The sequence below is a fragment of the Chelonia mydas genome, chromosome 10 (assembly GCF_015237465.2).
Source record: "Chelonia mydas isolate rCheMyd1 chromosome 10, rCheMyd1.pri.v2, whole genome shotgun sequence".
Lineage (NCBI taxonomy): Eukaryota > Metazoa > Chordata > Testudines > Cheloniidae > Chelonia > Chelonia mydas.
The window spans coordinates 22107119-22131827 of record NC_051250.2 but is presented as its reverse complement, the minus strand read 5'-3'; the positions used below and the strand labels follow the sequence as shown (position 1 = coordinate 22131827).

Genomic DNA, 24709 nt, shown 5'->3' with positions numbered 1-24709 from the left:
AGTATGATGTCACATGAAGGAATTTGTTTTTCAGTTAAAAAAAATTGCACAAACACACACACAAAAGAACACTATTTAGGTTGTATAATCAAGCACTCAGAAGTTAGGAAATGCCAGAATTCAGGCTGTCGGCGCAATCTTAATTTGTGGGGTGTGTGTGTGTTATACAGTGTTAGACTATGTCTACACTAACATTTTTGTCGGTAAAATTTTGTAAGTCGGGGTGTGAAAAAAAACCACTCCCATGATCGACATAAGTTTAACCAACCAAAGCGCCAGTGTGGACAGCGCTATGCCATTGGGGATGGTTTAATTATGCCAACGGGAGAGCTCTCTCCCGTCAACATAGAGCAGCTGCACAGGAGACCTTACAGCAGCACAGCTGCAGTCGTACACCTGTGCCACTGTAGTGTAGACGTTAGCCTTAATTATATGCTCGCAGCTAATTTTTTCCAAAGAACCCCTTTCTCATTCAGTGCACAGAATGTTTCTGCTTGAGATAAATCAGTGTTGTGTAGTGAAAGAAATTGGTGTCTGCAAGACTCTCCTGCCTCATGGGTTGCAGAAATTGAAAAGTGAGTAATGAATGAGACGGGGGTTGTAGGAAGAGAAAGAATGGTCTCATCGCTAAGGCAGTTGAAAGCTGTCATGTAGAATTGGATTCTATCCCTTCCTCTGCCAAAGAGTTCCTGTGTGATGCTGGGCAAGTCACTTAAACCAAGCTTTTCACAGGTGGTCGCTAATTTGGGTTCCTCATTTTCTTGGTGCCCAGCTCGAAACTGTGGGTCCTGATTTTCAGTAGGGCTGAGCACTCACACCTGCAGCTGAAGTCAGTGGGATATATAATGCAAAGTACTCTGAAACTATGAGGATCTGATTTTTCAAATTGGGCAAACACAATTTGTGGCTTCTTTTGACCTTCCTCTTTCTCTGCCTCAGATTTCCATCTGTAAAATGAAGATATCATCACCCTTCACTTTTACAGGGATTTTGTGCAAATAGCTTATTTGTAAAGTACTTGGATATTATTGTGATGAGTGCAATAGAAAGCCCAGGAGGAAATTAATATTTCTTTGTTCATAACAAGGGTTGAATATTGTGCAGTAAATAAGTCCTACAGCTACACGTTGCTCAATGAGGATAAAACTAAATATTGAATAGTTGCTCATTAGTTGCACGGCGTCCATCCTGTGCAGTGAATGAGTCGGGGGTTTTGTGGAAAAAATAGTATGTGATCATGTAATTAAAGACTGTATCATAATACATACATACAAGGGGCCAAATTAAGGTTCCCCCGGTAACCTTTATTCTGCAATTTCCTACGTTTTGAGTGCTTGATTTTTTCCAACTTTAATGTTCTTTTAATATAGCTCTTTGTGTGTAATATAAGCTATGTGTAGTTTTTCTATCTACACATTTAATTTCTATATTTAGCTGTGGGACCACTTTATGTATTTCATATGCTCAGTATTGTCAGTGGCTGTCTGGCATAATTTCAGTTTTGTACAAGGGCAGTGACTTGGTGAAAGAAAATCTTTGTGTTTGTGCACATTCCTTTTAGATCACTCAGCCTCAGTCAGTCTGTTTAATAATCTGCCTCGTAACTGGGGGTGATGCTGTGCTAGAAATATTTTTCATAACATAGTGTTATGTTTGCAATTACAGTTTGTTTTTTGGGTTTTTTAAAATAGTCATTTAGTGGATCTAGTTTGGTGTATAACTTAACTTAGCCGTTTTCTTTTGGTATCCTAAACCAGACTTGCTAACTCAGATGTAGAAAGGGAGAGGACAGCTTTTTCAACTAACAAAATAGTGCAAACCTTTTTTTAATGAGCTCACTGTGTTATAGGGAGATTCAACTTCTGGAAACACATGCCTTTGCTGGAGATGCAAAATGAGATAACACTGTGTAGCATGCTGGAGCTATTGTGGCATGAAGAGTACTATTCTAAAAGCTTTGTTCCTAATAGAGCTGCAAATTGAGTTAAAGAACCACCCTTCTTTACCAGTCATTGCTGAAAACCATACAAGAAAGTTTCAGCTGTGTGTTGCTTCTTAAAACTTTGTATATCGAATCTCAACTGCTCAATGCATAAAGTGGTAGGTCATTCAGTATATAAAATTTTTGAATGTGCTGCTATAAAACACAGGGCTTCAAAAAGAGCAGATTCCTCCACTTAGTTAAATAATTTCACATAGAGTTAATGTTTCTTATTTTAAAAATGCACACCAACATCAAATTTTTATTACATTGCTCCTTCCTGTGGATTTTTCCTCAGTTGTATTAAACTTATTTCTTGGGATGAAAAAATATGGGGAGAGTTCAATGTATTTCTTGCAGTTCTTCCATTTTTGGCCATGTTTAAATCATATTTAAAGGGTTAAAACTACTTCTCTGGGCAATAAATAACTTTAACTTCTAAGGACACAGATCCTGAAGCTTTGTTGTTAATAGAAAATTTTAATGTATGTGGATGTACTGTATATGTTTAATGCCTTACTGTTGCTACAAAAATCCTATAAAATTTTCCCATTAATCAGAAATTAAATAAGACGTGACTATTCCTGGAGTCTGTAACATGCTTTAGTTTGGCTATCTGTGCTTGTAGTAAAATGTTTATGCTCCTTCAACAGCACTAATATGCCACCTGTGGCTTATGGGTCTTTAATTACATATAACTTTAAATATTTATCTATTGGATACAAACATCAGTTGTAAAAGAAAAATAAATTCCACCATCATTGATATTGCTTCCCAGCCTATATGGAACTGTGAGGTTAAGGCATGCCAGTTTCAATTCATGGGATAGCAGTAATGTAAAACGTTAAGCAAGGAGCAACTTGACTCCTACAAAAGACTGAAAAAGCAATGATAAACTTCAGTATTTTGTGTCTAACTTCACTAAATTAGAATTACACAGTGTGTGAATAATTTATAAACTGTTTTTGTAAAACGTTAGTGTTACTGATCACCCTACAGTACTTTCTTTCAAACAGTTAAACTGGAAACAGCAGAGGACACCAGTTGACAGCCAATTCATTTTGCTGATTCATCCATTATAGCGATGGCTTCAGGCCAGAACTGGGCTTGCAGATTAAAGGCTGAAAACTGTAAAACTGCTGGGACTTGAAGGAATGTTGGTAAAATGTTGCTGTGCAAAGGCAGGCAATGAAAGTGGGGTGTTTTTTTAAAGTGATCCTAATTCTGCATGTGTTGAGAGAAATCCCTGCACCATAAATTGGCAGTCATGTTTCAGTGAAATGGAGTCCTAACAGTAGAGGGCTACAATAATGGGAGTAACTGGGTGCTAATTAATAGACTGCTTGCCTCTCTAATGAATATTTGGCATAATAGAAAATGCAACTCAACTAAAGCTGTGTAGTGCAGCAATCAAAACTAGGTTTTGTAAATGTAGCCTTTTCCTGGCAATCTTGAAAAATAAACCTGTTGGGTTAAGTAATGAGACTTAAAGGAAAAAAAAAATCCAAGAATGCTTTTCTGGCAATGAGCAATCTGGAAGGGATAATGACAGAAGATTTGATGGTTTCTCATTTTAAAAAAAAATCTTCAAACCAATTAACCATTTTCTGAGGCCCATTTTTGTGAGCAGTGCTAACAGTACAAGTATTCTATGATGTGCAACAATGTGAATTAAAGAGGGTACAAAACAACTTGTTTCCTTCACCAAAGGAAGATGAATGTGAATGTAGCAAGTCCTACTATATTTGGTATGGGTAAATGTAGGCTATTGTATCCACGAGTGTCATGTTTAAACTTCCATCTCCTGGGGGTAAGGATGGAAATCTCCACTCCTGCAAACTAGTTTCCCTGTTCTAGATAGATGACTGCAAAATGTGGGCACCCTAACTTGGAAGTTCTCTTTTACAGTTACATAATAGATCTGTTTCTTGTGCCTCCTGCATTCCTGAAGTGTTTCATAAAATTAGCAGGATCTTATTGCATTTCCTTACCGCTAACGGTTGAACTTCGGATTGTGTATATTCACAGATCAAGCTGTTCGCTTCACCTTAAAATAAGTTATTTTGGGGGGGGGGAGACTGTATTTAAAGGCTGTTCTGTACGTAATATCCAATGCTCTTCTTCCTCATAGCTGTAAACACCAGCAGGTATGCTGAAAGTTATAGGATCCAGACCTATGCAGAATATGTTGAGAAAAAACATGAAGAGAAACAGGCAAAAAGAAAGTGGACAGAAGATAGTTGGAAGGAGATGGAGAGAAAGCGGTTAAAAACGCAATACACAGCATACATTCCCGAGAGTCGGTACTACTGTGGTAACAGGTGAGAACTTTTCATAAGTAAAAATAATAATAATAAAACACATGGAAAGAAAACAACTTATCCTTAATTTCAGCAGCTCTGGATGGCTTCTCTTAGGATTTGGAAACTGAGGGCTAGTCTACATTGGCAAAGTTAAAGCACTGCTGTGGCAGCTCTTTAACATGGTTTGTGTAGTCACGGCAGAACGCTGGGAGAGAGCTCTCCCAGCACTCTGAAAAAAACCACCTCTACGAGGGGCGTAGCTACCAGAGCTGGGAGCGCAGCTTCCAATACTAGTACACTGTGTACACTGGCGCTTTACAGTGCTGAAACTTGCTGCACTCGGGGGGGGGGGGTGTTTTTTCACACCCCTGAGCGAGAAAGTTGCAGCGCTGTAAAATGCCAGTGTAGACAAGCCCTAAGCTGTTCTCTCTCCTACTACTACTATCCGTGTCTTGTGGCTGACTTTCCAAGGTGCTAGCACAGGGTAATACATACTCTCTCGCTCCCTGGGAAACAGCCAACTGAACAATCATAATGAAAATTCCTTCAGTGTATCTAAAAGTGGGGAGGAAAAATGGAAAGAATTCTTTGTGACTACCTTAATTAACCACCTATTTTTTAGGTTAGATTTTGTTTGAGTCTCTAGTGAAAATTAAAGGGTTGCCATGAATTTTTGCCCTCGTTGATGATCTATTGGACTGAGTCAGCAAAACTGTGTTGTAATCCTGATGCAGTAAATTGCTGTATGACTTGCATCTGTTTCTTGTTTGCTTTGTCTTGCCTGTTTAGAGTGAGCTTTTCAGACAAGGGGATCTCACTGTACACTGGTGCAATTCTGAGGTCTGAGGCCTCTAGGTGTTACTGTAATTCATAGCATCTCTGTATTTGTCCTTGAAAGTCTCTGCTGCACTGTTTCAGATTCCTTCTTAAATTTATAAAAATCTCAAGGGAGCTGCAGGCCTGACATTTTTACAGGTTGGGAGGAGGTACGAATAGGGAGCAAAACTGACCCTGAACTGCTGGGCTTTGTCTGCTTCCTTCTTTTGTATGAATAATGTGGCGATCTATAGTTTCCACGCCCCATCCTCCTGTGAATGTGTTGGATTTTGCAATATGGAAAACTGGCTTCTCTCTCACAGTAAGAACATCCTTAAAAATAGGTTTTATACTTACACTGTAGATGAGTGTTTATATTTAATATGAACAAAACAGGTGTTTTGGCTGCTTGTCACATTTTGATGGCATGTCAAACTTGGAGTTTAAAAGTTTGTGAGAAATGTTTAGGAGAGCAGGAAGAGCACAAGTGATTCTTCGGGGAGGTGGAGTGAGGAGTTAATCTAGGTTTTCCAAAATATTGTGTTTCATAGTTGGGTATTCCGTATGAGGGAGCATCAATAATGAGAGAGGCATGTTACGCAATCTACTATGGGACTTCTAAAGGTTCTGAAGCCTCAGTTACTTATCTTTCTGTGAAATGAATTGATCTAGAAATAGAATTTATACAGTAAAATACACTGCATTGCTGTAATCCATCTTCATGCAGTTTGTACTTCCTATAGGTTTAGGTAGCATTGGTAATCTGGTCATGGAAGAGTTCTGAGGTATTTTGCTCTGTTCACCATGGTTTAGGAATGCATTATTACAGCTGGCCCCCCCCCGCCCTTCCCCCCCTCCCCAAACACATACACATCACGGTGCCATAATGAGTGGTTTACAGCATTTTTTGTGTTTTGGTCTTTAAAGGGCAGAATGTATAATATATTCTCTTGTTAGCAGAATCCATGTCCCAAATTAAAGTCTGGTGGCCTGAATAGTTGAGAGTGGGTTAGCTAGCAAGGAAGACTACAGATGGGACTTTATTCTGCTTTGCACTATAAAATAATGTATGCATGTACCTATAAAATAGTCACTTCACAATGTACACTAAACACAACACATGGGAGTCACTGGTGACTAATCTTTCTCCACATTTTATGATCTTCACACAGCCTTGATGCCATACCATATCCCATCCAGTCAGCCACATTGTTGATCCACACTCCCTGTGGGTGCCTTCTGACACCAGTCCCTGCAAAACTAGCTTTGGCAACCTTCCTCCACTCATCTGACCCACCCTACCCACATGTCCTGCATATTCAAGTTTTCTTTATCTGGTCGTCTTAATACCAGGAATCATGCCAGTTAGGCTGTACATTTGGGTGATTTGCCTTCTCTTTAATCATATGTGAGATATAACTAGTGTGCAGAAATTGCCTGTAGCGTTTCAGTTTGAAGGCTGAAAGTCTCTTAATGTCTTCTTTCCTTACTACCATGTCTCGTGTTTATAGCAAGATACTGAAGACAAGAGACTGCAGCATGCAATTTCATTTTACATTTCATCCTCCCTCATGACACCTTTACATTTAACAACAAATACTTTGTTCAAATGTAGGAACAGCTATAGGTACTAGGATGCCTCTCCAATACCTCCTCCAATGTACCTCTTTTGGGTCTAAACCCAGCTTGTTCTTCAACCACAAAGCTCTTTATCTGAGATGCAATTCTCTTCAGGATGATGTGTGGTAGTATTTTGTTAGGGTGTGTCAATAATGAGATTCTGCCGTAATTTCCATTAACAGCGGAGCCCCCCTTTTATGTATAGGAACCATCAGGGACTGTGTCGAAGTTCTCTTCCAGATTCTCAAATCACATTGACCAGCTTATGATATGCCTGTTGAATGCCTCTTCACCACTTTTAATTACAAGTAGTTCTGCTTGTACATTATCCACTTCAAGGGCTTTATTACTTTTCAGTGTCTGCATTGCTTCATCAAGTTCTTCGATCATACGAGGAGGTTCAATAGGATAAGTCAATCTTCTGACATAGATCTCTGCCTCACTTCCAACTTAAAATTCTTTTTGCTCCTCGTGGCATTTGCCACAATAGAGTGATGTACTGTTGTCAAGCCAATCTTCTTTTGCCTCTTCAGTCTTTCTCACATCACACAGAAATGCTTGCTCTCTTGCAGTTTGATCTATCTTGTTTTGTGCTCTTAGCTTCCTTCATTGATCACACAACTTGATAATCTTCTCTGTGATCCAAGGCTGCAGCTTTAGGATCTGTTTCCCGAGGAGTTCATCTGTGGTGTATGTAATAGAGCACTACATCTGCTGTACATCTGATCTATGTTACCCTTGTAGAGGATCAGCAGCTTGCAGCTTTTGTTCTTTCGTCATCTTGAATTCCGCTTTCACAGACTTTCATTTTATCAACATTACAGTGGACTCTGAAGGCACTTGCTGGTTGTTTTTGGGTTCACAATTTGATCTTTATGGTGGCTATTATTAACTTATGATCAGATCTTATGTTAGCCTTCCTGAGGGATTGACTTCCCGTCACAATAGAACATCAACTCATTGGGATCATGATGAGGTCTACAGTAATTCCTCACTTAAAGTCATCCCGGTTAACATTGTTTCATTGTTACGCTGCTGATGAATTAGAGAACATGCTCATTTACAGTTGCACAATGCTCCCTTATATAACGTTGTTTGGAAGTCGCCTGCTTTGTCCACTGCTTCCAGAAAGAGCAGCCCATTGGAGCTAGCTGGTGGGGGCTTGGAACCAGGGTGGACCGGCAGCCCCCCTATCAGCTCCCCGCTCCCCTAAGTTCCCTGTGTGGCAGCTGCCCAGCAGGCTATCAGTTGCTGGCAATTCAGCTGTCCCTCCCCCCACTGCCATGTGCTGCTCCTGCCCTTTGCCTTGGAGCTGCTCCCGGGAGCCTCCTGCTTGCTGTGCAGGGGGAGGGAAGAGGGAGGCTAATGTCAGTGTGTCCTCTCCCCCCTGCTCCTGCCACCCGCTTACCCCATCTCCATAGAGCGGGGGGTGGCGGGGGGGGAGACACACACATGACAGGGCTCAGGATGGAGGGAGCTTGCTGGCAGCAGCTGCTGTCTCAGCTTGCTGATCTACTTAAAAAGGCAACGTACTTAGTGGGTCACCATACTTAAAGGGGCAATGCACAGCGCTCTCTCTCTCACTCACACAGGTTGTGTGTCTCTGTGTCTCTCTCTGCCATGCTGTCTCTCCTCCCTCCATTTGTGCTGCCTTGTAGAGTGTGAGGCTACATTAACAACAATGTGTTAACGCTTGAGGGCTCAGCCGAGTGCTAGTTCATCATTTAGCAGTAAGGCATTCCCTGGGAAATATCCCACCCTCTTCCACTTTCTGACTTCACCACCTCAGCCAAGCTTCACAATCATCATTGCTGTGTGCAGTATTAAATTGTTTGTTTTAAAACTTATATTGTATATATATAATAATCTTTTGTCTGGTGAAAAATGTCTCCCGAACATTTCCCGGGAACCTAACCCCTCACCCCCCCCCCCCCCCCATTTACATTAATTCTATGGGGCAATTGGATTCGCTTAACGTCTTTTCACTTAAAGTCACACTTTTCAGGAACATAACTACAATGTTAAGCAAGGAGTTATTGTATTTGGTATTGAATCTGAAAATCTGGCAGTGTCCAAGTCCATCACCATGATGGTTTATGCTTGAAAAGAGTATTTAGTAATAGTAGGTAATTTCCAGTTGCTTATTGCATGAATCACAGTCTTCTGCTGTTTGTCTTGCCAAACCCAAAATTCCCAACACAGCTGCTCCATTCTGGGTAATTCTTGGGACCACTGCATGCGTTGCACTCACCTTGTACAATTAGGATGTCTCTGAGTTGAACAAATGCTAGCTCCTTCCCGGTGTCACTCTAGAATTTCTCAACTTTTTCATCAGTCACAGTCACTAGTTGGGGCACAGTCACTAGTCGGGATGGGCTGCCAATCTAAAGGTCAGCCTGTTGCTGATCCTTCGTGAACTGGTCAAGGTGAAATTGCTTTGGAGGTGGAACGGTTAAAATAGGCTGTAATTCAGTTTAAATAACGATTTTTAGTGGGTTGGTGAAGTTCTCACATTACTCCTTAAGGTGCATCCTCAGAGGTAAAAGTTTCTGTTGTGTGAGAGCTTGGCACATTGGAGCTATGGTTGGTACTGTCAGGTCTGACAGTGGAATGGTGTTAAACATAATTAGTTTAATCATCTTGTTATACTGGTGTTTCTGTGAGAACCTACAAATGTACATATTGGAGACTTGAACAGATCTTGAGATTTCTAAGTGGACTGAAGGATTAAATGAAGCAGTCTTCTGGACCACAGCTATTGATTTAAATCTTAACCATCGAGTACCAGGGCAAGAATAAATAAGCCTATATTCAATTTAATTTTTAGTTTAAGGCAAATTGTCCAGCTTTCAGAAAAAGCTAAATTAAACCTTCTTAATCCAGTTCACTTTCTCTGCCTATCTGCACTTGGAATTTGGGGGTAATGTACCATTGTAAGGAAATGACATAGATTAATTTTTTGGTTAATATATTTTAATCAGTAGACATGAGAAATGTCTACTCAAAACTTGTTAATGGGAAAGTTACAATAGGAGGAGGAGTATATATTAAAAATCAAACTGTACATCTGGTTGGTCATATCAAAAAGCCACTAATTCAGGTTTGTTAGAGAACTTGAGTGGTTAATTCCATTGAATTTAAACTGTTTTTTGTATGTGGTTTATCTTTCCCCAACTTTGAATCCTGCTGTAGGTGTTAGAAATATTATTTAGGTGCTGTTTCATGCTGCTATAATCAGTTATTAGCATTTCCATTATAAATGCCAATTTTCATGCGTTTAGGACTGAGCCTGAAAAATTCAGTCCAGATTTAAACTTGGTAAGCAAGATGTCAGCCCAGGATTCACTTTTACAACAATATTTTTTAAAAGTAGTTTTATGTTAGAATTTAAGTTTAACAGGTGGTTGATGCAAATATATTAACTTTTCCCATGCAAGCCTGTTGTTTACAAGTGTTCACACTAAAATTATTGGCTCGAGCAATACTTGAAAATTAGCTACAATACATCACCAAAAGCAGCAACTTATTTCTGTAATATCCTAATGTTCCTTACTGTGGACTTGGATTTTGCCAAGACCTTTCATATGAATTATCGATCCAATTGTATAAAATATTAATTTAATTTAATATAGTTTGACATTCTTCAATGTGGGACGGTTGCCTTATAATTGTTTTTTTGGCTTATGACTTTAAGGATTGAAACTCTTAATGTGATACAAGAAAAAATTGCAAAATAAGTCACCCTCTATCCCACAAGCTCATCTCTTTTTACTTGAGTGTTGTAGAAATTGACATGTGAAGTCTTGTGCTTAGTGTTGCATTCTAAAGCCAATCTGTAAATCTGAAGTCATGCATTAATGCTCACTAATACTAATGGTACTTACACAGTGAAAGCTGTCTCTTTTGAAAATACACCCTTCTACATAATGCTGTATCACTGCAAGGAGTCAAGTTAAAAGGATCTTGTGGATTTAAAAACAGATACGTTGCTCTAGAAAAATTGCTTTCTGTTAATACAAAGATAAGTGAAAGATTGGAGAAAAAACTCTTCCTTCAGTTTTACTTGGTGCATTTGACAGCATTAACTGTTTATCACTAAATCACCTTCTCTTGTTTCAATGCCATTTGTTTAGATTCTAAGCTCCAGGAGGAGGGATTATGTCCTATTGTGCTTTGCACAGCGCAAAGCACACTGTCTGTGCTTAGTTGATGTTCATGTTAAATGCATCATTTCAGGTCTTTTCCTTTGCAAAATAGTGTTAAATCATAGCATTCAAATTGAGAAGTAGACTATCTTTTTGTATAAAATTTTAATCTTGCTCTATTTGCAGCTTTAATTTTTTTTAGGGTTTATTTCCCAGGTCATTTGCCTAGAATGAATAAAAAATGGGATTAATGGCAACAATTATTTCTGTCAGTTTAAAAAGCCAAAAAGGTGCCATACAAAAGCAGGAAGGATGTATTTTTGACTATATGGCTTCTTTCCTACAACAGTTTTAAACTAAAATGTTCAAACTAAAATGTCAGTAAAGCACGTATCTTAGTTCTGGTACACGTAAACAGAAGCCAAGAAGTTAGGGATATGTATTTAGTCACGCTCCAAACATAAAATACTCAGTTGTAATGCAAGGAAAGTAAAGCAGTATGTACCGTGCAAAACTGAAAAGTTGGATCTCTTGTTGTCCATCTGCCCTGTCCCTTGGAAAGTAATTGCAGCAGCCAACAGTGAGTAGACTTTTGCTGTTCAGTAGCTGAAATGACGTTGCAAAGGTGACATTTTTGTTCCTTTAATTCTCTGGCATTATAGAACTCTACAAATCCACCACATCCTGTTGATTAGTTTGAATAATTCTGTTTGATTTCTGTTACTAGTCATACTGTTGGAATTTAACAAATATATACAGTGGCCCTAAATGTACTTAGTTTTGTGAATTGAGATCAATGTAATTGACTAGACGTTAACGTTAAACTCTTCACTTTGTATTGCTGCCACTTCCACCACTCATCTGTTCAGCTTCTTTCAGAGCTGACAACACTGCTAGAGTGTGGATCAATGCAAAATGAAAGCTGGGAGAGGAGGGGGTTGCATTCACTCAAGAGACTGAGAATCTCGCCCACCAAACACTCTTTCATCAGCACTGATCTGGAAGCAATAGTGTGTTCCCAAAACTGCGTCTTGCCAACTGGCAAAGTGTGATAGGTTTTTCTTTTCTTTAAGTTGGCTAGTGATTTTATAAGAAAAACATGAGAACCAAAAATGATTTATAATATATAAAGGAAAGGACATTTTTAAAAAATCCTTTTTAGATTGCTTCTGGCTATAAATCCCATTATCACCTAGATGACAGGTGTATATGTACATTTTGAAACGAACTGAGATTTTTGTGTTTTTTTGCAAATAGTTTATGCACATTCTTATTCTAGGAGGCTGATGCTGTTTAGAACCTTTGTCATTAAAATTCTTAGCCTGAGAATTCAGCTCTGCCTCAAAATTCACTCTGAGCTGAAACTCTGCATGCAAGTAAGCAGTTCAAGTTTTGTATATTTATATTGTATGAGATTATGCACTGCATTTGTGCATAATAAGAACTGGCTAGGTTCAGGTGTCTTAGAATAAATATAATTGCCAACCATAATGGAACCTAGGGTCCTACATCAGGCACAAATATATGAGAACATTGTGCATGGGCAGTGTTCTCAGCTGTATGTTAAACATAGAAGAAAAGGTCCCTGCCTTGAGGATCTTACAGATGTGCAAACAATTGAAGATCTTAAACTAGTATACCCAAATTAAAGATAACAATCATTGAGAACTATTATTGTGTTTGGTACTTGAACTTTTGGATTTAATTGTGTTCTCCCTCTAATTAAGGAAATTGACTCCAATATGGAATAGTGGATCCATTCCAAATGTCCTGTAAATGCACAAAGTTGAAATTTGTTTTAGGTCACTTAGATTCTTATTCCTATATATATATAAAAATAAGAATCTCTGTGTGTGTGTGTGTGTGTATAATATATATATACACACACACATACCCTGTAAACTGCCTAAAGATGCTCCTCATTATAATCAGCTAAATAATGTTGACACATCATGTCAGGTGATAATATGGTGCCTGATTCTAATATCAATGTAAAGCAAGAGTAAATAAGGTATTAGTGATATAAAATCAGAATTGGATGCAAAGAATGTAAAATGAAGGTGCATGGCTAAGACAGCAAATAAAATGGTGGTTTAATGTATTATCTCTGTAATAAAGGGTGAATAAATGAAAACAACTTAAGATAAAAAGAGCCAAGGCAACTTGAATACAAAGATATGTGCCCTAAATATGAATGAGTACCCATAGAACCAGTTTGAGAGCTGGCAGATCCCAGTTCCAGCCTCTGGGGGAGAAAATCCAGCAACAATATCAGCCTGCAAAACATATTAATGACTACAAGCTTAGAGATATTAAACTTGGATTCTCATTATCCCATAAAGAGACAGTGGGTGGGTGAGTGCAATGAGATTTTTTTTTACTTAAAAGAAAAAAATAATTCTACTATTGTGTCTGGAGGGGCGGGCGAAGTGTGGCAGTGGCCACTTTGGAAAGATTAGACAAAAAGTAAATATGGCAACAGCCATATTGAGAGAGGCACAACAAGCAAGGAAAGATCAGAAGATCTAGATGTCTGGGAAGGTAAAAAACAATCCTCTGGTGCAAAGGTTTGTCTCCCCTCCATCCACCAAAAGTTGACAGTCACAAAAGAGAGTAACTCCCCCTCCAACAAACTAACTATGAAGCCAGGTGGAGAAGTATCAATCACTAAGGGTGACCTGAAGGACCTTCTGTTAGAAATCAAAAAGATGAATAAGGAGATGAGGGAAGAGTTTACGTTAAAGATATAAAAAATGAAATTAATGAGTTTAATGGGAAAATATCAGATATGGAAATAGGATTAAACAAGCAATCAGACAGAATTACTAACCTAGAGGAAAGAATCCAAATAACTGTAAAAATAGAAAAAAATAGAATTGAAGCTTGAGGACATGGAAAATATGTTATTCTTGGGTTCTCTAAGGATTAAAGATATTCCAGAGGAGACTGAAGGGAGAAATCTGCTAGATGCATTGGCAATAAAGATCACATTTATATTGAGAGGACTTAGAGCCCTATCCCCCCCCCGCCCCCAGCAGACTCCCAAAGAGAGATGATTTTCCATTTACTCTTCTATCAAGACAAAGATAAAATACTGAGGGCAATGAGAGAGAGAGAGAGAGAGAGAGTTGAACCAGTGATTATTCCTAAACAGTCCATACAGATTTTCCCAGATCTGGTAACCTCAACCCTTTGAAAGCGAAGAGAACTATACCAGATGACTATACTTCTTAGAATATAAGATACCAATGAGGGATCCCATTTAGGCTGTCATTTAAATAGAAGGACAGATGTGTTTGTCTCAGATCCAAAAGAAGGGAAATAGGTGTTCGTGGGACATGGGAGTAGGTGACTGGGCTCAGAACAATCTGAATCAGTCCTACAGGTCACAAAGAAATCAGTGAGATCAGTGACAACCAGAACTGGTCAAGAAGATACATCATCAACACAACAGGATAGACATGAGAGAAGAAGAGTCTGGATGCAGAAGAACAAGATTAGTAAATGGTAGGGCTGTCAAACAATTAAAAAATTAACCGCATTTAATTGCGTGATTAAAAAATTAATCATGTGATTAATCACGCTGTTAAAGAATAATAGAATATCATTTAAAAATACTTTTGGATGTTTTTCTACATTTTCAAATATATTGGTTTCGCTTACAACGCAGAATACAAAGTGTACAGTGCTCACTTTATATTTATTTTTGATTACAAATATTTGCACTGTGAAAAATACTATTTCTTTTGTTTTTAATTTCCCCATTACAAGTACTGTAGGGCAATCTCTTTATCATGAAAGTTGAATTTACAAATGTAGAATTACGTGTAAAAACAAAACAAAACAAAAACCTGCATTCAAAAATAAAACCATGTAAAACTTTAGCGCCTTCAAGTCCACTCAGTCCTACTTCTTGTTCAGCCAGTCGCTCAGACAAACACTGCTTTGGATCGTTATTGAGCAGAACCTGTCATCAGCATTGAAGCATGTCCTCTGGAATGGTGGCTGAAGCATGAAAGGGCATATGAATGTTTAACATATCTGGTACATAAATACCTTGCAACGCCAGCTACAAAAGTGCCATGCGAACGCCTGTTCTCACTTTCAGGTGACATTGTAAATAAAAAGCGGGCAGCATTATATCCTATAAATGTAAACAAACTTGTTTGTCTGAGTGATTGGCTGAACAAGAAGTAGGACTGAGGGAATGCATAGAGAGGGAGGGAAGAAGGGTGTAAGACAATCATAGAATCACAGAAGTGTAGGCCTAGAGGGGACCTTACTAGGTCATCTAGTCCAGTCCCTTGCACTCAAGGCAGGGCGAAGTAATAACTAACCATTCCTGACAGGTATTTAAGAACAAGTTAGACAAAAACTTACAATGATGGGGATTACACAGCTTCCCTAGGCAGTTTGTTTCAGTGCTTAACTACCCTGGCAGGAATTTTTTCCTAAGGTCCAGCCTAAACCGTGGTTGCTGCAATTTAAGCTCATTGCTTTGTGTCCTTAGAACACAGACAAATGTTAAGTATTATGTGTTTTAATAAAAAGTATATTAGAGCTCAGAATTTAAAAGTTTACAGGAAATCAAACTCTGAATGAGGCTGGATATAACAATATAGGCATTAGAAGGAGAAAAACAATATTTGTGGGAGTTTTAAAATTACTGTCTGTATGATGGGAACTCCATCTAAAATGTCTTATTTAAAGAATAAATGCAATGTAATGAAAACCAGGCGTTTGGCTGGTTGGTCTAACTGCTTTTAACAAAAGGTAACGTTCTGGGTAAGAAGAGCAGACTTGGTACTCCTGGGAGAGTTTAATATTGTAATGACTGTTAATGCTAAATGATGAACAATCCAATAAAAAGGAAAAGGGAATTCTGCCACTGAAAGGATTTTTCTAGTCTAATTTATTTACAGGAAATACTTGAAATAAATTATGATAAATGCCTGAATACTTCTTGGATACAGCTACCATATGTCTCTCCAAAGCAATCTAGTAGAAGAAGAGTGGCAATATTCTTTGTTAAACATGTCGTTTATTGTTTAGCACAACTCAAATATAGAGGGCAGATATATTTGAATTAAGGAGTCCTTGAAAGATAAACTTCTCACCTTAGCCAATTGATTAGGGATTTAGGAAGTTTTATGGAAGAGGATATTATTCAGGGCGGGGGTGGGGGAGAGATTTAGTGAGGTGCTTAGTACCACTTCTGGATCAATACAATGTACATGCAGGGTGTTCAGGAGGAGTAAGTGCAAATTTGTTGCATCACTTAAAAAATGAGGATCTGATGGATGTCTGGTGGGATATGAATCCAGATATCAAGGACCATACATGTTCTCTACTTTTGGATCTCATTTCAGGATTGATACGATTTTTATTTCTAAGACTTTGGCTAATTTGGTCAAAAAAGATAATCTGGGTGTTTATAACACAGTCTGATTATTCCTCTGTATATATTAGATTAAAAGATTGGAACTCATTGGAAAAACAAAGGGCCTCGTGGTTGAATAGAGCTTTTCTGTATGACTTCATTAGAATTCAAAAGCTGGAAGAAAATGTCCAGAAATATCTAGAAGAAAATTGTAAGGAAGGGCTCAATAAAAGTGTTCTCTGGGATGCTGGAAAGGCAGTAATGAGGGGGGATCCTTATAATAAAGCATCATATGTTTAAAAAAAAAAAGAGAGAATTCTTGAAGAGAGTTTGGTGAAAATACTTTCTATTTTGGAAGATAGATATAAATCTACAGGATTGAAGAGCAGATAAGAAAGTAAAAGAGGGGAGATGGAAGTTTAACCTTTTATAAGCAGTAGGGCTGAGCAAAAACTTAGATATATGAAATAGAAATATTATGAAAAGGGCAATAATGCTGATATGCTTTTAGCTAGAAAGTTAAGAGAAACAGGATAAATCAGCCATCACTCTGATTAAAAATAAAAAGGGAGATTTAGTAACTGGCACTAAACAGATCTCTGAGATGTTTGTTAACTTTCTCCATATTTCATGAGGATTAAAACGAACTGTCAGCTACATAAATTTAAATGGATAAAGAAATCTTTAAAATATTTAGGAGTAAATATTGTAGAGAGAAATTAATCTTTTTAAGATAAGTTGCCTGCCAATATGGAGTAAAATAAGACTTGAAGGAATGGAACAAATATGAATTTTCTTGGCTAGGTAGGGTAATCTCAGTAAAGATGAAAATCCTCCCAAAGTGTAGTTTTTGTTTAATTGCATCCCTGTACATATCCCCAACATGACTTTAAAAACATAGCAGGATGCACTATTAAAATTTATATGAAAACATAAAAGGCAAAAAGGTGATTTCTAAAATTCTCTATAAGCCTAAAAGTGAGGTGGACTAGTGTTCCTTAATTTGGCTTATTAGTATTATGCATCACAATAAAAAGACTTGATCAGTTGGATTAGACAATCCAAACAATAGATAAAACTCAAAGACTGGAGTCCAAATACAGCTATTCAAAATAGTTGTTGGGTTACAAAGAAATTTGTCAACAAAAATCTTTATTTAAAAACCACCCACCTATGCAGACCAGCTTTGGATAGTGTGACAGGGTCGGACCAGATGGCTACAGGAGAGTAATAGAAGGCAGATATATTAGCCCCAGGTTAAGTAGGTCCCTTTTCCCTGGGTAAGGTAACAGGGAAGGTTCCAGAACAATCAGGAACCTTCTGGAGACAATTAAGACAGACAGGCTGATTAGAACACCTGCAGCCAATCAAGAAGCTGCTAGAATCAATTACAGCAGGCTAATCAGGGCACCTGGGTTTAAAAAGGAGCTCACTTCAGTTTGTGGTGCGCGGGTAAGGAGCTGGGAGCAAGAGGTGCTAGGAGCTGAGAGTGAGAACGCATACTGTTAGAGAACTGAGGAGTACAAGCATTATCAGACACCAGGAGGAAGGTCCTATGGTGAGGATAAAAAAGGTGTTGGGAGGAGGCCAAGGGGAAGTAGCCCAGGGAGTTGTAGCTGTTGCATAGCTGTTCCAGGAGGCACTCTAAACAGCTGCATTCCATAGGGCCCTGGGCTGGAACCCGGAGTAGAGGGCGGGCCCGGGTTCCCCCCAAACCTCCCAACTCCTGGTCAGACGCAGGAGGAGTTGACCTGGACTGTGGGTTCACGAAAACGGCCAAACTGAGGGCTGCCATGAAGCTCCAAGGTGAGCAAATCCGCCAATAAGCACAAGACCCACCAAGGTAGAGGAGGAACTTTGTCTCAATAGATTTTTTTTGCTGAGGCCCTCTCCCTTAGCTACTTTCATCAGGAATTTATCCCTAGGAAATATTAAAGTAACTGTTTATTGTGGCTGAGGTTACTAAAATCGGATAGCTGTTCCTTGGTCCTGATTTGAAATCATACCAAGAGCCATGTAATAATATAAAGATTCTGTGTTTTCATTATTTACAAGTCAAACATTTTATTGTGAAATCTGAATACAAAGCAGCTCTATTTAGACCAGGGGTGGGCAAACTTTTTGACCTGGGGGCCACATCTGGGTATGGAAATTATATGGCAAGCCATGAATGCTCATGAAATTGGGGGTTGGGGTGTGGGAGGGGGTGAGGGCTCTAAGATGGGGCCAAAAATGAGGAGTTCAGGGTGTGGGAGGGGGCTCCGGACTGGGGCAGGAGATTTGGGTGTGGGAGAGGTGAGGGCTCCAGCTGGGGGTGCAGACTTTGGGGTGGGGGTGGGGATGAGGGGTTGGGGGTGCAGGAGGGTGCTCTGGGCTGAGACCGAGGGGCTCAGAGGGCAGGAGGGGGATCAGGGTTAGGGCAGGGGGTTGGGGTGCGGGGGGGGTGAAGGGTGCAGGCTCTGGGCAGTGCTTACCTCAAGCAGCTCCCGGAAGCAGCGGCATATCTCCCCTCCAGCTCCTATGCGGAGGCGTGGCCTGGCGGCTCTATGTGCTGCCCTGTCCGCAGGCACTGCCTCTGCAGTTCCCATTGGCCATGGTTCCTGGCCAATGGGAGCTGCAGGGGCAGTGTGGGAGCCCCCTGGCTGCCCCTACTCATAGGAGCCAGAGGAGGAACATGTCACTGCTTCCGGGAGTCATGTGGAGCGGGGCAAGCCCTGGACCCCGCTCCCCGACGGGAGTTCGAGGGCTGGATTAAAACACCTGAAGGGCCGGATGTGGCCCCCAGGCTGTAGTTTGCTCACCCCTGATTTAGACCTTTAACTGCATTTTTGGCGTAAGGTGCCACAGGTGCAAGCTAGAACAACAAAAGGTTTCATTTCTAAGGGTTTGTGTGTGTGTGTGCACACGTACATATACACGCACACGCGCGCACACAGTTTTGATTGAAAGATATTTATAAGAAAACAGCCCACGTGAAAAGATGGGAGAGGGATTTGGACAAACCAATTGCTCTGGATGAGTGGGTCTCTATATTTGAAAGGGGATATAGATCATCTGAAATTTCTGCATAGATTGCATTTGACTCCATGTAGAGATCAGTCTTATTTTTGCTACTATGGTGGCACACTCCAGGACAGGGGGAACATACTTGAACACGTGGTGATTTTGTCCAGAAATTGGATAGTTTTGGGAGGAAATTATTAAAGAGATTAATGTTCTAGGAAGCAAAATTCCAGCTTCCTAGAGATCCCCTGACCTGCTCACTTAATGCTCCAGTAAAAAAATACACATTTTAAACATTTTTTTTATTGTTAGCTAGACTTTATATTGCACATTATTGGAAAAATAAGGCTCCTCCTATGAAATTGTGGTATAGTAAAATATGTCCTTTTGATAGAAAATCTTTCATACCAAGTACGTAAACAAGAGCAGCACCAAAAAAGAGAATAGTTATTTCGATATTTGGTCATCCTTTTTAGTATACTCAGAGGAAGAAGGCTCTTCAGCGCTTCAACCCAGAATCTTTAGCCAGATTTTTAGAATATTAACCTGATCCAGAATAGGTAATGTACGATGTAGTATGTTAACATTTTGTTGTAACTTTGCCTTAATAAAAAGTTGAAAAAACAGAAAATATATGTTGTTGTAAAAGAAATGAGAACACTTCACCGGGGTAGTGAAAGCAAGTTGCCTGTTACCAATTCTTCTTATAGACTTTGCACTTTGGTCTCTGCACTCTATGCTGTCTCTATGCTGCTTACCTGATGTTTCTTCCAGAAATATGCAGGCAGAAATTAGGGGCTAGAATTGTTTTTAATTTTGCACTTTATCCAGTCCAAACCTAGTAGTAATGTGCTGCAGCAACACTCACATTCCTATATTGCTGCAGCAACTCTTTCTGTGCGCTGTGTGGGAGGGTCATGATCCTGATTTTAAAACGTGTTTTGGGAAAAGACAGCAGGTTCCCTTCTAAGATCCAGGTGCTTTGAGTACCCCTGTAAACTATGGGATTAGAATACATAACTATTCAATCTCTCTCATTCCTCTTTTTCCCCACACTTTCATTGTTTTCGTTCATTGGAACTAATACTTTTCCTCAGAAGTCAAATTTTTTTATGTAGCTATTTTTTAGAAGTCTTCAATCAAGTTTGGGTTCTTAGTTTTCTGAATGCCTGAAACCTCTTGTCCTGCCTTCTCTTCTTTCACTTCAGTTTTAGTCTAAAACTCAAAATCCAGATTTACTATGATGTTTAGAGTAGATATATGTGGTAAATAGTTCTTTTCTGCTTTTTTGGCCATCTGAATTTTTGTAGTTAAATAGCCTTCAAGTGCTTGTTAATGGTAGTCATGGTGTGACTTAATGAGAGGATCTTGTAAGAGACCCCAAAGGAAGGTCTCTCCTCTCTGACTATTGAGAGGAGAATCCAGCTATTCATTCAGACCAAGCGGCGTGGCCCAGAAGTGGAAGTAAGAGCATGACGTTTAATCATATATTTTATATTTTAGTGCCTTTGGGTATCCGAATAGAAGACATTCTCAATTAGAGAGAAGTTCTCCTGAATCCACTGCAAAAAAAAAAATTCATCTTGAAGCCAAAAAATACAACTAAACAGGAATTCCTCTGAAGGATAGTTAGAGAGCCATATTTCCTTGTCATTAAGTGCAAAAAAGCCATGTGATGTGATATGCTTTTTAACGAAGATGTTACATTTTGATTTATGTAAGAGCGTTTGTTTAGGAACTTGGGAATACTGTACTGTGAGATGTCATTTTAAATTAACGGAAAACTTGAAGCTTCATAAGCATAAATTTATAATAATCTTAAAATGGCTTGTTTAAAAAGCATTAAAATGTACACAGTAATTTTTAAGCAAACATCTGATATTCAGATACACAGCAATTACATTACCGTAATTGTTCTTTGAGCTAGGTTACTTTCGTACTGCATTACTCATGTTTGCTAACCTTGATTTTATGTCCAAGAATTTTTGCTCTAATGGCAAATTATAGTGGAATTAAAAGGTGAAACTGTCTTGTGCAGTGTAATTTCAATGCATTCTGAATAAAATGTGGTTATAATTATTCTCTTCAGACCGTGGCTTTTTAATCAAGTCTTGATGAATTTAGACTGTTATGGGTAAGTACCATATATATTCGTTCATAAGCCGAATTTTTTTAGTAAAAGGGAAGCATCAGAGAAGGGGGCCAGCTTATGAGTGGGTGTAGAGAGGGGAGAGGTGGGACACAGCCCCTCCCCCCAACAGAAGGAGCAAGGAGAGGCAGAACATCCAGCAGAGCCAGAAGGGAAGAGGCAAGGCCAGAGTCTCTCCGCTTCTGGTCACGCTGCTCTCCCCCCAGCCTCTGAAGCAGCTGCAGCTCTGGGGCTGGCACGCTGGAGCCCTAACGCTCGGCCCCACCCACCAGAGCATGCTGCGGCTGCGCCACCCGGTCTGGCCCGCCGGAGCAGGCTGCACCCACGCTGCCCAGCCTGCCGGAGCAGCTCCACCCAGGCCAGAGACATTCTCCCCTGGCCCTTCCCAGATAAGGTGGGAAGGGATGGGATGGGGAGAGTGTGGGGGTCCCGGGCTAGGAGTGGTCACAGGAGTTACTCCCCTGACACCCAGCTCCCCTCCCCCACCCCCCACCCCCAAAAAAAAATTTTCCCCACCAGTTGCTGTCCTGGCCTGTCAGGGTAAGCAGCTGGTGCACTGGGACACTTCGTTTACTTAGGTTTACCTCCGTGCCTGCGGACGCTCGAGATAAACAAACCATCTGGGCTGCCAGCGGCTTATCCTGATGGCCCGGGAGCCAGTTTGCTGACCCCTGAATTATAGGGTCGGTATATGAATGGGTCATAAAAATTTTTCATTTTTACTTATCCATCTTGTGGGGGGTCGGCTTATAAACGAACCGGCTTATGATCGAGTATATACGGTAGTATATAGAGGAACAAGAGAAAGTGCAATTTTATTTTGATATATAGATTTTAAATGCAGGAAATCTTTACTTTTTAAGACCTGATTTTAATTGTGGAGCTAAAAAATATCCTGATCAAAGTAGGGGGAAAATATAAAATATTCTTGGACAAAGAAAGGATCATTCTGCATCTAAAAAAGATGAAATTGTGAATATCAGTTTTAAAGAACACTGGTGCTAGACAAATCTTCCACTTGGAAAGATAATTTTAAGACTGCATTATTTTTCAGACAACTTATGCAGTTGACATGGTGAACTGTCATTATTACTAAAATTTATAGCTGGCCTATGAATATTTTTAATTTTGGTATACAGCAGCCAGACCCACCTGCTTCATTAAATACTCTTGCTGTATTCATTCTATCAAGATGACCATGTTGTCTTCCTTTTTTTAATTTCAGTTTTACAGCTACCAGCACAATGGGAAAAAGAAGTATGAGTCCTATTCAAGAGGAAACTGGCTCTGATGATATGGAAGAGAGAGAAATCGAAGAAACAGAGCTTGATGAAACAGATTGCTATGCAGAGTCTGTTCCAGAGGGAAGGAAGAGAGCCAAAAAGTTCAAAAAAGTCAAGAAAGAGCAAGATCCAACAGGTAAGAGCAATATGGTTGAATGTTCATTTCTGTCCTTTTTCTATTTGGAATCACCATAACCCTAAACAAGGTGCAAGTTGTCTTTTGAGTGTTAAGCATTCCTTTTATCCATATCTATCTTAAGACAGTGCTTTAATTTAAAGCCCATTCTGAATTGCAAACTATGGGATTGCATTGATCAGTGTAAAAAAAAATTGCCAATAAGATAGAAACTTGAAATATTTTACCTAGATTTTGAGGCCAGAACAAAGGTCGAGAGTGAGGGTCATTTACTAGAAGATTACTTTCCATTATAAAATAAAGACCTCTGTGAGGATAATGTTGGTGATATGAAGTAATTTTTCTCCCAGTGTGGCTAAGCACTCTCTTGACAATTAGGGTCATCTGGGACACTTTTGCTTATGCTATCGAAAATTGAAGTACTGGAAGCATGATTCTTCAATTTTTCCCCAGTCAGTCCAGCAAACCTGTGCATATTGCAAGACTTGCCTATTATGCCAACCTTTTGTTTTAGGCTATTGGCTTGAGTGGATGGAGTCTTATTTTTCGACTTGGCATAGGTTAGACTGATACATCATTGATTGTATTTTGTTAGCTGGTCTTTTATATTGATTGCAAATATGCTCAGCTTTTAATAAATCTTCCAGCTTCTCTGATTAAGTTCATGAACTCCTCTTTTTTAATATTATTTAGCACTTACATAGGGGTTTTAAATGCTCAAAGCACTACACAAATATTAACTGATTCCTAAAACATTGTGGAAGGTAGATAAATCATAGAATCATAGAATATCAGGGTTGGAAGGGACCTCAGGAGGTCATCTAGTCCAACCCCCTGCTCAAAGCAGGACCAATCCCCAACTAAATCATCCCAGCCAGGGCTTTGTCAAGCCTGACCTTAAAAACTTCTAAGGAAGGAGATTCCACCACCTTCCTAGGTAATGCATTCTGGTGTTTCACCACCCTCTTAGTGAAAAAGTTTTTCCCAATATCCAACCTAAACCTCCCCCACTGCAACTTGAGACCATTACTCCTTGTCCTGTCATCTGCTACCACTGAGACCAGTCTAGTTCCATCCTCTTTGGAACCCCCTTTCAGGTAGCTGAAAGCAGCTATCAAATCCCCCCTCATTCTTCTCTTCCGCAGACTAAACAATCCCAGTTCCCTCAGCCTCTCCTCATATATCATGTGTTCCAGTCCCCTAATCATTTTTGTTGCTCTCCGCTGGACGTTTTCCAATTTTTCCACATCCTTCTTGTAGTGTGGGGTCCAAAACTGGACACAGTACTCCAGATGAGGCCTCACCAATGTTGAATAGAGGGGAACGATCACGTCCCTCGATCTGCAGGCAATGCCCATACTTATACATCCCAAAATGCCATTGGCCTTCTTGGCAACAAGGGCACACTGTTGACTCATATCCAGCTTCTCGTCCACTGTAACCCCTAGGTCCTTTTCTGCAGAACTGCTGCCTAGCCATTCGGTCCCTAGTCTGTAGCGATTCTTGCATGGGATTCTTCTGTCCTAAGTGCAGGACTCTCCACTTGTCCTTGTTGAACCTCATCAGATTTCTTTTGGCCCAATCCTCTAATTTGTCTAGGGTCCTCTGTATCCTATCCCTACCCTCCAGCGTATCTACCGCTCCTCCCAGTTTAGTGTCATCTGCAAACTTGCTGAGGGTACAATCCACACCATCCTCCAGATCATTAATGAAGATATTGAACAAAACCGGCCCGAGGACCGACCCTTGGGGCACTCCACTTGATACCGGCTGCCAGCTAGACATGGAGCCATAGATCACTGTCCGTTGAGCCTGACAATCTAGCCAGCTTTCTGTCCACCTTATAGTCCATTCATCAAGATAAATAAAATATTATATCTTACAGATGGGGAA

At 39.8% G+C, this 24709-nt stretch overlaps 1 protein-coding gene across 6 annotated transcripts in view; it reads left to right on the top strand.

The window, feature by feature from the left end:
- The window catches only part of PARN (poly(A)-specific ribonuclease), a 172175-nt gene that overhangs the window by 127232 nt on the left and 20234 nt on the right, over positions 1-24709 (top strand). For 5 of the 6 annotated variants that reach the window (XR_005226961.2, XM_043523383.1, XM_037910035.2 and 2 more), the window contains 2 exons: positions 4113-4302; positions 22623-22816. Coding sequence is in view for 5 of the 6 variants with exons in the window: in XM_043523383.1 (XP_043379318.1) it covers positions 4113-4302; positions 22623-22816 (384 nt within the window). In the remaining variant the exon portion in view is untranslated. Of the gene's footprint in view, positions 1-4112; positions 4303-22622; positions 22817-24709 lie in introns of those variants that run through there. The other variant, XM_037910036.2, reaches the window with a different exon arrangement.